The sequence below is a fragment of the Pristiophorus japonicus genome, chromosome 7, assembly GCF_044704955.1.
Source record: "Pristiophorus japonicus isolate sPriJap1 chromosome 7, sPriJap1.hap1, whole genome shotgun sequence".
NCBI lineage: Eukaryota > Metazoa > Chordata > Chondrichthyes > Pristiophoridae > Pristiophorus > Pristiophorus japonicus.
Window position 1 is genome coordinate 79115167 of NC_091983.1, and position 17481 is coordinate 79132647.

The following is a 17481-nucleotide window of genomic DNA, read 5'->3' on the forward strand; positions in this document are numbered from 1 at the left end:
GATTATTTTATTTTATACACTCAATGCAGGCCATGAATACCGAGTGATATTTCTTATTTTAAGGCTCCAGTTGTCCCTCCTTTTCTGAGGATAGTGATTATATTTGGAATATGGCTCCACAGGTCATGGTAGCCATATATACCTCTTCAGTGGCCATTCTTCATATTTGGGCCTCTGCAGTTGAATATGTGGGTTTTTCTACAGTAGGAAGGACATCACAGATGGACATGATTCTCATCTGATATCTATGTGTACTCTTAACGAGTCGCTAAGTTAATTTTTCCCTCCTTATCTTGGGTAGACAGAGTCCAATTGTAGTGCCCCAACACCCCAGATGAGAAAGGTTAACAGCAGTGTCCACAGATCCAGATCAGAACCTTCCTAATCTGCACGGGGATCTTTTAGTCCCTGAGCCTTTGAGGATAATTGTAATGAAGTTTGTATTCTGTGAAATTTTTTTTGTGATATTTGTAACTTTGTTCTGTGAATTTTTATGCAGAGGTTAATTTTGCAGTTAATCTGTAGCATGAGAACTTCAGCACATCTTTTAGAAATCAAGTAAAATGGACATTTTTTTGAACAGATGAAAAGCCACAAGAAGTAAACATTTTCAGTTAAGCTACTCCTGTCAGCTTTTGTATTCCCATTTCCAGATATCAGTCTCTAAACATGTTAATCGTTCATTTGAATGACATCATGATTGTATTTCTCTATTTCTTAAAGCTGATTTTAAAACCTTTAACAATCGTTGTGCATAGTAAGGCAAAGATTTCATTGGCACCCACGTTAGTGCTTGATCAGTGTAATTCAACATTCTAACTGGTTTTAACCAAGTCTGTAGGTTACAATGATGGTTTATGCCCACTTCAACCCAGTGCTGCAACTTTTGTTTTATCTTTCCATACATCACTACCTCCCAACATATCTTGCCTTTATTTAAATGTTAATTTTCTTTTAGAGAATTTGAATACATGGTTTTTCTGCCTTTTTCCCCATAGTTTTGTATGACATTATCTTGTGTGTCATTCGCTCAGCTATCATTAAATGCAAATTGATGTCTGCTCAAAATCAGCAAAGACCGAAATGAAAATTAATTTGAAATTAAACTCTTAACAAAAAAAATGAATCAAATACACTGGAACTTTGATTATCCACCATTGTGAAAAGGCCGGCTAGTTCTCCTCTGGCAGAGCATAATGGAAGTTGAAAGTTAATTGAGATCTCCCTCTCCACTGTTGCTCAGCTTCTGCTGATAAGGTTGGCTGGAGATGGACAGCTAATCAAATCTACCCATACACCCACTTTCAATCCCAGTCATCAGACCCGAGAGCCAATCAAGAATATTACATAAGAACTTAGGAAATAGGAGTAGGTAATTTGGTCCCTCGAGCCTGCTCCACTATTCAATAAGATCATAGCTGATCTGATCCTGGCCTCAACTCCACTTCCCTGCCCACTCCCCATAACCCTTGACTGCCTTATTGTTCAAAAATCTGTATCGCCATCTTAAATATATTGAATGACCCAGACTCCACAGCTCTCTGAGGTAGAGAATTCCAAAGATTCACGACCCTCAGAGAAGAAATTTCTCCTCATTTCTGTTGTAAATGGGCGACCCCTTATTCTGAAACTATGCCCCCTAGTTCTAGATTCTAACATGAGGGGAAACATCCTCTCTGCATCTACCCTGTCAAGCCCTCTTAGAATCTTATACATTTCAATAAGCTCACCTCTAAGTCTTCTAAACTCCAATGAGCATAGGCCCAACCTTTCTTCATATGACAGCCCCTGCATCTCAGGAATCAACCTCCTGAATCTTCTCTGAACTGCCTCCAGTGCAAGTACAGATTGTACCTCTCCAGTCCAGGACTCTTTGGTCCGGCAACATCCCTGGTCCGGCATCATTCCCGGCAGTGGGTCGCGACCCGCACTGTGACCTGGAGCTGGCTGCTCCTCTTCTCCCCGCTGCCTCCAGTGTTCCCTCTTTGGTCGGGTTGGCGTGGAGAGGGAGCGAGGAGCGTGGCGACTGACTGAGGCGCCAAAGCTGGGCCTGAGAAATGCTGCACAGTAGGTTCCTGTGCAGCGCATGCGCAGAACGCAGCCAGGTCATTGTCAGCAGTACCCGGTATGTCTTAGGGTACTGCTGACAACGCTAGGGTCAGCATGACCTCCCATGGTCCGAAAAATTCTCTGGTCTGGCATCGGTCAGGTCCCAAGGGTGCCAGACTGGAGAGGTACAACTGTATATCCTCTCTTAAATAAGGAGACCAAAACTTTTCACAGTACTGCAGGTATGGTCTTACCAACGCCCTGTACAGTTGTAGCAAGACTTCCCTACTTCAACCTTAGCACTTCCTATTGGACCTATATGACACATTCTCTCAATGCTAACTCCACCCTTCCCCAAGCTACACCAGTAACCACTAAACGCAGCACACACTCACCTCGAACATTGATCTCCGTGGAGCTGCCTACTTGAAGACATCAGCTTGGCTGATGTTAGTTGGCATGCATTGTGCTCACTATCATTAAAGGGTAAGACTGTAGAAAAGCAGTGGCAAACACTTAAGAAGATATTTCATAACTCTCAGCAAAGATTTATTCCAATGAGAAAAAAAGATGCTAAGAGAAGGATGAACTATCCCTGGCTAACTAAGGATGTAAAGGATGGGATCAAATTGAAAACAAAGGCATACAATGTTGCGAAGGACAGTGGAAGGCCAGAGGATTGCGAACTTTTTAGAAACCAGCAAAGGACAACTAAAAAAATGATAAAGACAGAGAAGATAGTAAATTAGAGTAAACTAGCAAGAAATATAAAATCAGACGGTAAGAGCTTCTACAGGTATATAAAAAGGAAGCGAGTAGCTAAAGTAAATGTTGGTCTCTTAGAGGATGAGACTGGAGAAATAATAATGGGAAACAGGGAAATGGCAGAGACTTTGAACAAATATTTTGTATCGGTCTTCATGGTAGAGGACACGACAAACATCCCAATAATTGATCATCAAGGAGCTATTGGGGAGGCAGGGGGGTACTTAAAACAATCACTATCACTAGAGATAAAGTACTTGGTAAACTAATGGGACAAAAGACGGACAAGTCCCCTGGACCTGATGGCCTGCATCCTAGGGTCTTAAGAGAGGTGGCTGCAGAGATAGTGAATGCATTGATTGTGATCTACCAAAATTCCTTGAATTCTGGAGAGGTCCCAGCGGACTGGAAAACCACAAATGTAACACCCCTATTTAAGAAAGGAGGGAGACAGAAAGCAGGAAACTATGGACTAGTTAGCCTAACATCTGTAATTGGGAAAATGCTGGAGTCCATCATTAAGGAAGTAGTAGCAGGACATTTAGAAAATCATAATGCAGTCAAGCAGAGTCAGCATGGTTTTATGAAAGGAAAATCATGTTTGACAAATTTGCTGGAGTTTTTTGAGGATGTAACAAGCAGGGTGGATAAAGGGGAACCAGTTGATGTTGTGTATTTGGATTTCCAGAAAGCATTCGATAAGATGCCACACAAAAGGTTACTGCACAAGATAAGAGCTCACGGGGTTGGGGGTAATATATTAGCGTGGATAGAGGATTGGCTAACTAACAGAAAACAGAGAGTTGGAATAATTCGGTCATTTCCAGGTTGACAAACTGTAACCAGTGAGGTACCACAGGGACACCAGCCTGTCCTTGCCACACAACATTGCCCCCCAGTCATCAAGATCCATGGCCGGCCCTGGACAACGTGGACCATTTCCCATACCTCGGGAGCCTCTTATCAAAAAAAGCAGACATTGATGAGGAGATTCAACACCGCCTCCAGTGCGCCAGTGCAGCCTTCGTCCGCCTGAGGAAAAGAGTGTCCGAAGACCAGGCTCTCAAATCTACCACCAAGCTCATGGTCTACAGGGCTGTAGTAATACCCACCCTCCTGTATGGCTCAGAGGCATGGACCATGTACAGTAGACACCTCAAGTCGTTGGAGAAATACCATCAACGATGCCTCCGCAAGATCCTACAAATCCCCTGGGCGGATAGACGCACCAACATTAGCGTTCTCGACCAGGCCAACATCCCCAGCATTGAAGCACTGACCACACTTGACCAGCTCTGCTGGGCAGGCCACGTTGTCCGCATGCCAGACACCAGAGTCCTAAAGCAAGCACTCTACTCAGAACTTCTTCATGGCAAACGAGCCAAGGGTGGACAGAGGAAACGTTACAAGGACACCCTGAAAGTCTCCCTGATAAAGTGTGACATCCCTACCAACACCTGGGAGTCCCTGGCCAAAGACCGCTCTGAGTGGAGGAAGTGCATCTGGGAGGGCGCTGAGCGCCTTGAGTCTCATTGCCGAGTTCATGCAGAAAACAAGCGCAAGCAGCGGAAGGAACGCGCAGCAAACCTATCCCACCCTCCCTTACCTTCAACGACTGTCTGTCCCACCTGTGGTAGGGACTGTGGCTCTTGTATTGGACTGTTCAGCCACCTAAGGACTCATTCTAAGAGTGGAAGCAAGTCTTCCTTGGATGAAGAGACCGAGTGTAACGTAGCCAAATTTGCTGATGATACAAATATAGACGGGAAAGCAAGTTGTGAGGAGGACACAAAGAATCTACAAAGGTATATAGATAGACTCAGTGAGTGGGCAAAAATTTGGCAGATATGGGAAAATGTGAGGTTATCCACTTTGGTAGGAAAAATAAAAAAGCATATTATTAGTTCAATGGAGAGCTGTTACAAAATGCTGTAGTACAGAGGGATCTAGGGGTTCTTGTACATGAAACGCAAAAAGCTAGTATGCAGGTACAGCAAGTAATCAGGAAGGCAAATGGAATGTTGGCTTTTATTGCAAGGGGGATAGAGTATAAAGGTAGGGAAGCCCTGCTCCAACTGTACAGGGCATTGGTGAGGCCACACCTGGAGTACTGCATACAGTTTTGGTCTCCTTATTTAAGGAAGGATATACTTGCATTGGAGGCAGTTCAGAGAAGGTTCACGAGGTTGATTCCTGAGATGAAGGGGTTGTCGTATGAAGAAAGGTTGAGCAGGTTGGGCCTATACTCATTGGAGATTAGAAGAATGAGAGGTGATCTTATTAAAACGTATAAGATTATGAGGGGGCTTGACAGGGTAGATGTAGAGAGGATATTTCACCTTGTGGGGGAGTCTAGAACTAGGGGGCATAGTTTCAGAATAAGGGGTCGCCCATTTAAAACTGAGATGAGGAGGTATTTCTTCTCTGAGGGTCGTGAATCTGTGGAATTCTCTGTCCCACAGAGCTGTGGAGGCTGGGTCTTTGAATATATTTAAGGTGGCGATAGACAGATTTTTGAATGATAAGTGAGTCAACGGTTATGGGGAGAGGGCAGGGAAGTGGAGTTGAGGCCAGGATCGGATCAGCCATGATCTTATTGAATGGCAGAGCAGTCTCGAGGGTCTGAATGGCCTACTCCTATTTCTTACATTCTTATCACAAAAGCATTTCAAGATATTACAGATATTAATCAAAACTGTTGACACAAATTTTCACCGACAATCGAAAACATGGATAATTAGAGCCTGGATAATTGGATGAAGAGAACACAACCTGGGTTTATAAAAAAGACAACTTGTGTCATAGCAATCATAACTCACTCACATTGTGGACCTTAATTGTCACCAGTTGTGCATTGACCATCTGTGTGCTCCCATTTCAGAAACTTAATCAACGTCAAGCATCAGATCATATGTAGCACAGTTAGATGTAAAGCTCCCTCTAGCCTAGCCCAAAAGATTTCAACTTCAACCTTGGCACCTCCTATTGTACCTACGTGACACATTTCTCTTTCCTACAATAGTAGTCCTGTGCCTATCAGAGTGAGATTGGCAATTAATTTTGAATTAAGACTGCCCAAATCCATTTTACCGTTACAGCTACAAGAACAGCAACTTGGATTTAAATAACTTCTTTAAGGTACCAAAACATCCCACGGCATTTCATGAGTATAATCAAACAAAAATTGACACCGAGCCAAAGAAGGAGCCATTAGAACAGGTGACCAAAAGCTTGAACAATGTGGTAGGTTTTAAGGAGGAGAGAGAGGTGGAGAGCTTTAGGCAGTGAATTCCAGAGCTTAATTCCTAGGCTGAAGACATGGCCGCCAGTGTTGGGGCAAAGGAAGGAGGGGTTGCACAAGAGGCCAGAGTTGGAGAAATGCAGAATTCACGGAGGGTTGCACGGCTGGAGGAGATTACAGAGATAGGGAGGGGCAAGGCTGTGGAGGGATTTGAACACCAGGATGAGAATTTTAAAATCAAGGCATTGGTGAACCGGGAGCCAATGTAGGCCATCGAGTACAGAGATGATGGTGAATGGGACTTGATGCGAGTTAGGATAGGATAGCTCAAAGAGAAGAGACTTTTATCTCATCATTCTGAGCTGGATTCAAACTCACGTCCCAGAGATGTAACAGCAAGTGTGCAGCTACCCAATGTCCCATTCCTTTTATTTCATTGTTAGATTTTTATTTCATCTATGGAATTGCTGAGAGGAAGAAGTAAAAACTGCATCTCCCTCTCTCTCGCTCGCTCTCTCTCTCTAATTGTATCTCTCTTTTTGAGTTTCGCATTTTTCTGTATCTGTCTATCTTTCACTCTTTTGGTCTTGCAGTATGACTTTCATACATTTTTATTGTAATTTCTGTCATTCTGTCTCTGACTCTTACAATAAAATTCTCTTGTCAGCCTGTTGTGCATGTTACCTACTGTGTATGCATGTGATGTGTAATCCTTCACTGCTTTACACACGTAACATTTTAAAAGCTAGTGGCGAATCTGCAAGTATATCGCGTATAATAAATTACATTCAACATATTGGTTAAATATACAGTCACTGATTCTGGCTCCTGCATTCACTTCAGGAAAAAGGAATGGAGCAGGTTTCTGAGCAACAGTATATAAGGATGGGCTTTGAGTAAGGATTTGACTTGATTCTTGATTTGGAAAACCTACAAAATAATCTGAAATTTTACTTGACATTCTAAGTTATGATCAAGTATGACCATTCAGTATTGTCCTCAATCCATTTTAATGCTGCCATTATCATTTTCTCCCATCCTTTCCTGAAAGTATTGATTCAAAAGATGTTGACAGCCCATCTGGCACCTCACCCAAGTGGCAATTCTTCATGAGGTTGTTTAGATGTTGAAGGAACACTTGGTGGATGACCTAGGTCATTTTGACAATTTTTTCTCCTCTCTGAGCCGACTTGCTCTATCTAGTGGCGTGGATGAGAAGCTTGTGAAACTTCCTGCTGAGCCGGAATGACCCTCAGACTTGGATTTCTAAATGCGAGTATAGTACATTCTGCTCCCTCTCGTTGTCTTTAGCTGCTTTAGTTTTACCTTAGTTTTACTTTAACTTTTGTAGAATTAGAAAATAACATGCAATATGTATTTTCAAAACAATTTGTGCACTATGTTTCTACAATTTTTTTTTAAAGATAGAATTCCATTTGTTTCACCTACTCTGTTACTAATGTTAGATATACTTGCAGTGCTATTAATCTAATGATGAATTATGCAGGGCATTATTAAGTTTTTTTGAGTTTGAAATGATATCTATTCTATGTTTATTTTAGACTTTTGTCTTCAATTGTGTTGGATAGTATTCAAGATAAATAGGCTGACATTTATCTCGAAATTAGAAACCTTATGTTTTGCTTGCTTCTTCCAGGAAATTTAACCTCTTGTAGGTTAAACAATCATCAATTTCTTCCTCTACTGCATGTTTTGTGATTTCAAAACTGAATGTGTGGCTTGTTTTCTTCCACTTTTACACATTTTTCTAAAAGACCCATTGTCTTCTGTGTATTTTCACAGGGAACCCAGGGATAGTATGTTACTATAAGCCCTTCATGCAGATTTTACACAAGATTCTCAACCAGAAGTATCCCATCTGGGCCATAAGCCACGCAGGCCACTGTGTCCCCCCAGGAGACATGGAGATGATAGAAGGTACTGTACATGGTCTGGAGTCCTTAAGATAATATTGTCTTCTTTCTAGTCCCACATAGTTAGATATAATAACTGCTAAATCTTTTACACATAACATTTTATTGCACTTGTCATCTTCTGCATTGTACTATTTTTATTAAATTACAATTTAAGAATATCATTTGATACATTTATCGATTGTAGAAATTTCCTTTGTACCCTCAAAATAGTTGTAAGTGGCACCGAATATTTTGTAGAAGGCTTCCACATACTTATACCTAGTGATATCTTAACCTGGAAACAGATAAGCACCATTTTCAAGTTTTGTTTAAAAAAAACAGTTTAGTCAGCTGGGTTTTGGTTCTAACCATTTAATTGGATATTCAAATCTAAACTGTCCATTGAGACATCCCAATCTGCATATGGATGAGGAGTCTGTGGAAATTCCTGCTGAGACTGGAAGTCTGCATGCATTGGCTGCAAACTAAAGTTGACTCAAGGGGGTAGAAAGTGACATCCGCCCGAAACAGGGCACACCCTCCGTTTTTTGAAGTATTGCTCCGCTGCAACCCATGCTTCAGTGATGCCGTTGATATTTGGCACTTGGTAGGTTTTTTTGGCTTGTGGTGGCTGAGGAGTGGCAGTGCCCTTGCAGTGGGTCTGCCGCGCCGACCAATCATCAGCGCCGCACTGATGATGTCACAACATCTCTCCCCTTTAGTTAAAGGGGTGGGCTGCTGCGAACTTTGCAGCCACTTTAGTGGAAAACACTGGGCCACCAGGGAGGGTTTCGGCTGGGACAGCGGCATGGCACCTAAGAGGGGGTGCCAGGCTGCCTGTTGCCGGCCCGCCTGAACCCAGGGGCATAATTGTCAGGCCAACCCGGCAGTCGGCCGATAATAAAAAATGAAATGGCGTTGCTGGCAGCGCCACCTCCCCATTCAACAAGTGCAACGGCAGATAAATCTGTTGGGGGCACCGACCAGTGGCGGTGCCACTCCCGCGGGGCAATTCCGCAAAAGGGATATTTCCCACAGGGCAATTTCAGGAAGAGGTCACCACCAGTTGGGAAGCGGTCGACACATGCACGCAGCAGCGGGAAAACAGGCGGAGCGGTCTTCTACACCGCTCCGACCCTGAGGAAGGGCAATTTACAAAATGGCAGCCCCTCCACGGAGAGTCAGTGGTCATTCCACGCCGCCCCGTGGCCACTGCTTTCAGGCGGCCAGAGGCCTTATCGGGAGGGGCAATTTCAGCCCCAAGGTGTTTTGGGTGGATTATGTAAATTGGATTATTTGATTCTGTTTTAATCTTCACATCCTTTACAGAGTGTTATGTATTTAACACCTTGTAACATGTATTACACTACCACCAGAGGGCCTACCTGTTGGAGTCCAAAGGGATCCCAGCATCCCTTGGGAGCACAGTATATAAGCAGGCCACCCATGAGGTACCTGCACTCTGGAGTCGCATTAAAGGAGCTAAGGTTACACTTGCTCATTGTACACAGTACTCAGTTTCATCCTTTACTATAAGCATAACAATTGGCGACGAGGTAACGAACAACCGCCCAAAAGTGCAAAGAACAGTTGGTATCCTGGAGAAGTTCTCAGAAGGGGACGATTGGGAGGCCTTCGTGGAGAGACACGACCAATACTTTGTGGCCACCGAGCTGGAAGGGGACAAGAACGCTGCCAAACGAAGGGCGACCCTCCTAACTATCTGTGGGGCAACAACCTATGGCCTCATGAAGAATCTCCTAGCTCCAGCAAAACCAACAGAGAAATCCTACGAAGAATTGTGTACATAATAACATAAGAACATAAGAATTAGGAACAGGAGTAGGCCATCTAGCCCCTCGAGCCTGCTCCGCCATTCAACAAGATCATGGCTGATCTGGCCGTGGACTCAGCTCCACTTACCCGCCCGCTCCCCATAATCCTTAATTCCCTTATTGGTTAAAAATCTATCTATCTGTGACTTGAATACATTCAATGAGCTAGCCTCAACTGCTTCCTTGGGCAGAGAATTCCACAGATTCACAACCCTCTGGGAGAAGAAATTCCTTCTCAACTCAGTTTTAAATTGGCTCCCCCATATTTTGAGGCTGTGCCCCCTAGTTCTAGTCTCCCCGACCAGTGGAAACAATCTCTCTGCCTCTATCTTGTCTATCCCTTTCATTATTTTAAATGTTTCTATAAGATCACCCCTCATCCTTCTGAACTCCAACGAGTAAAGACCCAGTCTACTCAATCTATCATCATAAGGTAACCCCCTCATCTCCGGAATCAACCTAGTGAATCGTCTCTGTACCCCCTCCAAAGCTAGTATATCCTTCCTTAAGTAAGGTGACCAAAACTGCACGCAGTACTCCAGGTGCGGCCTCACCAATACCCTATACAGTTGCAGAAGGACCTCCCTGCTTTTGTACTCCATCCCTCTCGCAATGAAGGCCAACATTCCATTTGCCTTCCTGATTACCTGCAAACTAACTTTTTGGGATTCATGTACAAGGACCCCCAGGTCCCTCTGCACCGCAGCATGTTGTAATTTCTCCCCATTCAAATAGTATTCCCTTTTTTTGTTTTTTTTCCCAAGGTGGATGACCTCACACTTTCCGCCATTGTATTCCATCTGCCAAACCTTAGCCCATTCGCTTAACCTATCTAAATCTCTTTGCAGCCTCTCTGTGTCCTCTACACAACCCGCTTTCCCACTAATCTTTGTGTCATCTGCAAATTTTGTTACACTACACTCTGTCCCCTCTTCCAGGTCATCTATGTACGCTGGACCGGGAGCACCTAAACCCTAAGGAAAGCATTTTGGTGGCGAGATATCTGTTCGACACATGTCAACGATCTGAGGGCCAGGAAGTGGCGAGCTATGTCGCCGAACTAAGGCGCTTCACAGGACATTGTGAGTTTGGGGGATTCCTAGAACAAATGCTCAGAGACTATTTTTTGTACTGGGCATTGGCCATGAGACAATCCTTTGCAAACTGTTGACTGTAGAAACTCCGAATCTAAGTAAAGCCATAACGATAGCCGAGGCATTTATGTCCACCAGCAACAACACCAAACAGATTTCGCAGAATAAAGAAGTTTCGGCCAGTAACGTCGGTTTCGAGCAGAATTATACATGGCAGAACGTACACGCTGGCTGCTGCTGCATGACCTCAGATGACTCAGAGTTCGCCATCAGTCGTTAATGCGAGGCAGTTAACACCTTGTTGGCCCTGTGGAGGTGATCATCAGCCCCATCAATGTTGCTTCAAGCACTATGCGTGCAACGGTTGCAGAACAATGTGACACCTCCAGCGAATATGCAGATGAGCGGCAAACCCTGCAACCCACCACGTTGCAGAGGAAAATCGATCCACTGGGGATCAGGCTGAATTGGAGACTTGTACCGAGGAGGCAGAAGTGTACGGGATGCACACATTCACGAAGAAATGTCCACCAATAATGTTGAAAGTTGCTACTGAACGGAATTCCAGTATCTATGGAACTGGACACGGGTGTGAGTCAATCGATAATGAGTAAAAGGCCTTCGACAGGCTGTGGGGCAAAAAGGCACACAGGCCCAAGCTCAGCCCCATTCACACCAAACGAAGGGCTAACACCAAGGAACTAATCCCTGTAATTGGCAGAGCAGAAGTAAAAGTCTCCTGTGACGGAGCAGTACACGAAGTCCCGCTGTGGCTTGTGCCAAGGGATGGCCCCACATTATTTGGCAGAAGCTGGCTGGGAAAAATCCGCTGGAACTGGGATGACATCCGAGTGTTTTCGTCCATCAACGATGCCTCGTGCCCAGGTTCTGAGCAAGTTCCCATCGTTGTTCGAGCCAGGAATTGGAAGCTTCTCGAGAACGAAAGTGCAGATCCATTTGGTTCCCGGTACGCGACCCATCCACCACAAGGCACGGGCGGTACCGTACATGATGCGTGAGAAAGTAGAAATTGAGCTGGACAGGCTGCAGCGAGAGAGCATCATCACGCTGGTGGAATTCAACGAGTGGGCTAGTCCGATTGTCCCAGTACTTAAAGAGGACGGCATGGTTAGAATTTGTGGGGACTATAAAGTAACAATTAATCGTTTTTCGCTACAGGACCAGTACCCGCTATCCAAGGTAGATGACGTATTTGCGACCCTGGCTGGAGGGAAGACATTCACCAAGCTGGATCTGACCTCGGCCTACATGACGTAGGAGCTGGAGGAGTCTTCGAAAGGCCTCACCTGCATCAACACGCACAAAGGTCTGTTCATCTATAACAGGTGCCCGTTCAGGATTCGGTTGGCTGCGGCAATCTTCCAATGGAACATGCAGTGCCTGCTAAAGTCGGTTCCTCGCACCATGGTTTTCCAGGACGACATACTGGTTATAGGTCGGGACACCATTGAGCTCTTGAAGAATCTGGAAGAGGTACTTAGTTGGTTGGATCGCGTGGGGCTCAGGTTGAAATGCTCGAGGTGTGTTTTCCTGGTGCCGGAGGTCAAGTTCTTGGGAAGAAGAATCGCAGCAGACGGCATCAGACCCACCGACGCCAAGACGGAACCACAGAATGTGACGGAGCTGCGGTCGTTCCTGGAACTCCTTAACTATTTCGGTAATTTATTACCTGGGTTAAGCACCCTGCCAGAACCCCTACATGCGCTACTGCGCAAGGGAGACGATTGGGTATGGGGGAATTCACAAGAGGCTGCCTTTAAGAAAGCTAGAAATCTGTTGTGTTCAAACGAACTGCTTGTCCTGTATAACCCTTGTAAACGATTAGTGTTGGCTTGCGATGCGTCGTCATACGGGGTTGGGTGTGTGTTGCAACAGGCTAACGAATCGGGGATTTTGCAACCGGTCGTGTATGCGTCCAGGAGTTTGTCCAAGGCCGAAAGGGCCTGCAGCATGATTGAAAAAGAGGCTCTGGCTTGTGATTACGGAGTAAAAAAAAATGCTTGAAATTGACCACAAGCCGCTCATATCGTTGTTCTCTGAGAGCAAAGGGATTGACACCAATGCCTCTGCCCGCATCCAAAGATGGGCGCTCACGCTGTCGGCATACAACTACGTAATCCGCCACAGACAGGGCACAGAGAACTGCGTAGATACTCTCAGTAGGCTGCCATTGCCCACCACCGGAGTGGAAATGGCACAGCCAGCAGACTTGCTCATGGTCATGGAGGCATTCGAGAACGAAAAGTCTTCTGTTACAGCCTGCCAGATCAGGACCTGGACCAGCCAGGATCCTTTACTGTCCTTGGTAAAAAAACTGTGTCCTCCATGGGAGCTGGTCCAGTGTCCCAGCGGAGATGCAGGAGGCGATTAAGCCATTCCACAGGCGCAAAGACGAAATGTCCCTGCAGGCGGACTGTGTTGTGGGGCAATCGCGTGGTCTTGCCCAAGAAAGGCAGAGATACGTTCATTTGTGAACTGCACAGCACCCACCCGGGCATTGTAATGAAGAAAGCCATAGCCAGTTCCCATGTGTGGTGGCCCGGCATCGACTCAGATTTAGAGTCATGTGTGCGCCAGTGCAACATTTGATCTCAGCTGAGCAATGCACCCAGAGAGGCATCGCTAAGTTTGTGGTCGTGGCCCTCCAAACCATGGTCAAGGATCCACGTGGATTATGCAGGCCCATTTCTAGGCAGACTGTTTTTGGTTGTCGTGGACGCTTACTCAAAATGGATTGAATGTGCGATAATGTCTGTAAGCACATCCACGGCCACGATTCAAAGCCTACGAGCCATGTTTGCCACGCACGGCTTGCCTGATGTCCTCGTTAGTGACAATGGGCCGTGTTTCACCAGTGCTGAATTCAAAGAATTCATGACCCGCAATGGGATCAAACACGCCACATCTGCCCCGTTCAAGCCCGCATCCAACAGCCAGGCAGAATGGACAGTTGAACCGCGTATCGGAAGGCTCCCTGCAGACCCGGCTGTCCCGAGTGCTGCTCAGCTACTGTACCAGACCCCACTCACTCACCGGGGTTCCCCCAGCCGAGCTGCTCATGAAAAGGGCGCTAAAAACAAGGCTCGCTCTTGTCCACTCTGATCTCCATGATCACGTGGAGGGCAGGCAACGTTAACAAAGTGTGTACCATGACCGCGCAAATTTGTCACGCGATATTGAGATCAATGATCCTGTGTTTGTGCTTAATTATGGACATATTCCCAAATGGCTCACTGGCACGGTCACAGCCAAAGAGGGGAGTTGGGTGTTTCAGGTCAAATTGGCCAATGGACAAATGCACAGAAAGCATTTGGATCAAATCAGATTGCAGTTCACCAACAGCTACAAACAACCCGAAGAGGACCCCACCAACTTTGACCCTCCAACACACACACACATGGCAATTGACATCATGTTGACCACGAAGCCGAACTCACCATCCCCAGCAGCCCAGCAAGGCCGGCTGCCCAACAGCCCAGTGAAGAACTAACCAACTCCACCCACACCCACATTTGTACCGAGACGATCGATAAGGGAGCGAAAAGCTCCAGATCGTCTCACCTTGTAAATAAGTGTACTGTTAACTTCACGGTGGAGTGATGTTATGTATTTAACCCCTTGTAATCTGTATTACACTACCACCAGAGGGCCTAACTGTTGGAGTCCCAAGGGATCCCAGCATCCCTTGGGAGCATGGGTATATAAGGAGGCCACCCACGAGGTAGCTGCACTCTGGAGTCGCATTAAAAGAGCTAAGGTCACACTTGCTCATTGTACACAGTACTCAGTTTCATCCTTTATTATGAGCATGGCACAGAGTATGCTTGCTATTTCATGATCACAGCAGTCATGGAGCAGCACTTGGTCTGTAACCAGTGGAGTGGATTAAAGAAAATGTTTTCTCTGCTGCAGCACACCTCTCAGTATTTTTGCTGGGAACTCATAACACAGTATTAATGAAAGAGTACTGTTAACTTTCAATCCTCCTGTTCCAAGAGAAGCATCTCCAGTTAAAAAAGGTCAGCAATTTACCATGGGTGACTAAAAAGGAGCTTTGCTAAATTGGGAGGAACACTAGTGCCTGCTCTTTGTCTGATTCTGTAATGCATCAAACTCTAATGAAGGGTTACTCTACTGTAAGCAGGTTGTTACTACTGACACCCTTAAACCTTTGACTTGTAAAGACGTTGGCCAAGATCTTGAATTCACCTTGTTGCCATATTTTTGTTTTGATTGTGCACTATAGGCTAACAAGTTGAACTGCAGTTATGATGATTGAGCAGTATCTCCACATGGTTTTCATCCCGAAGCAATACATTTTCATTTCAGATTGTCTCTACACACTACTGTGCATAGTCCTATCCTACAGTATAATGTGCTTAGGGCACTTTTATAGCATTTTTGCGAAGAAAGACCTTGTCTAAACCTCTTCTAGATTAAGATAATTATGCACAGATGTATAAGGTATATTCAAGGCCGTTTTTGCTAAACTGGCTGGATGCAGGGCTGCAGTTCATTGTAAGGAGAGAAGGAATGGGCTCAGTTAATATATGAAACACATGTTCAGCAATAAAGATGGCAAATGCAAACAGTGAACCATTTATTACCTTCTTCATGTGACTCATTACTCAAGTGAAAGGAAAAAGTGGTAGCTGAGGAACAAATGGTCCAGAATGATTTAAATGGTTGGTAAGGTTGAGAGGATGATCTGCAAGATGAGCCTTAACCCCATTAGTCGGGGCAAACACATAGATACAGTGTAATCAAGGTCTGTGAATAATATATGACAGTGCTGTCTTAGTCATTCCACATTTACTAGTTACCACGAGTACTGTTTTGACATACTTCTATTATTCATTTAAAGATATAGGGATTGTGTCTAAGTTTTGAAATTACAATTTGAAAAAGTCAGTAATCGACTATTTTTGGGCAGGTGCTATAAACATTTTGGCCTAGAAATTGGATCGTGCCGGAATTGGGACGTGATCCCGGTACAGCGCACATTGCACGCGCCTCAGCTGCAGGCACCATTCACAGCCCCAGAGGTAGCTCACCGGTCCCGGGGTGTCGGCAAGGAGGGTCAGCAATATCCACTGGCTTAAACGACTGCCGAGGTCCTCAGGTGAATTGAGAGAGTGGGAGGGAGGCAATGGGGAGGGCAGTGAGCGGTGGCCGGCAGCGACCTGTGGTATTCATGTAGAGCCAGGAGTAGCACATCTGCACATCCTACCTCTATACTACGGAAAGTGAAAAGAGTTCAACTTCATTTTTAGGTGGACCTCATAAGCACCGCAGGTTTGGCTGTTGAGTGCCTGCAGAAACTAACCACTGCATGCACGGCGCTTACCATATTGGATCCTTATGTACCCATTTTATGCCTGTACAATGAGTGCAGCATGATGCAATTTCCAGACCTATCTGTGGTATCAGAGTAGATTTGTATGCAACTATTATTGGGAGAAATCTAGCAGTTAAGTGGATAAGTTTGCCCCAAGGTTGAGTGGCGTTATTTGACATGTTCGCAGACAATAAAAAATCTAATTAGGACTCGCACAATTATAATTGCTTCATATTTTACATTTCACCCTAAACTGTGAAGTGAACTTTCAGGTTCTAATTATGGCAGCTTTAGTCATTAAGAAAAAAAGTACTGTATTTGGTCTGATTTTCTTTTTCATGACCAGCTTAAAACATGCTATTTATTACAATATTGCCTCATGAATTTCCAAAGGGTTCCAAGACTGAAGCAGAAATAAAGGCAATATATTTAATACCTAAATAAACACAGAATTTATATTGGACAAACAATAATTGTAAAATATCATCCAACTTTGCAAAGCCGAATAATTTAAAATGAAAATCTAGGCAGCTTTGACTGTCTTCGTTAAAAGATCAGATGTACACAATCCTGCTGGAGAAGAAGTTGTGTGAACTCAAACTTTTATCTGCAGTTTTCCAGCTATTGTCATAGATGTTGCGCTCTGAGGTATTCATCAGAAACTGTAACTGGTTGCTTTTTAATCAATAAATAGCCAGCGTGAAGTGATTAGGACAGGGAGCAGAAGATCAACAAAGAGGCCAGAAAGGGTAACCCAAATCAATCATTACTATTTTTTTCCAAGGACAACAAATTGTGGCAAAAGATTATAGAATCTTTCCAAATGACACTACCAACATTTGATGCTTGTTATTGTAAAACAAAAGCTAAATCATAAAATGTTTTTCTGGATCCAAAGCTTTAATTTCTCTCCACTCCTTCCACTCCAAAAACCAGGATTATGGAATGAGAATTACTGAAAAGAAATACTTGCATTAGTGCCTTATTGTATCTCAGAAATATCTCAAAGCACTTCACTTTCAATAAATTACTTTTTGAGATGCAGTGATTATTGTTATGTATGCAAATGTGGTAGCCCTTCATCATGTATCATGATCCAAAAAACAATGAGATTAATTATTAATTTGTTATATGGTGATATTGTTTGCGGATGGACTATAGACCAGAAAAGAAAGTTTTTTTCCCCCTGTTCTTCTTATAATGCCATATGATCTTTAATGTC

At 44.5% G+C, this 17481-nt stretch overlaps 1 protein-coding gene across 4 annotated transcripts in view; it reads left to right on the forward strand.

Moving 5' to 3' along the window:
* The window catches only part of ldah (lipid droplet associated hydrolase), a 414051-nt gene that overhangs the window by 149331 nt on the left and 247239 nt on the right, over window positions 1-17481 (forward strand). For 3 of the 4 annotated variants that reach the window (XM_070885075.1, XM_070885078.1, XM_070885077.1), the window contains exon 3: window positions 7859-7993. The exons of the other annotated variant lie outside the window; for it this stretch is intronic. In XM_070885075.1, coding sequence (XP_070741176.1) covers window positions 7859-7993 — 135 coding nt within the window. The remainder of the gene's footprint in view (window positions 1-7858; window positions 7994-17481) is intronic. 4 annotated transcript variants of the gene reach the window in all.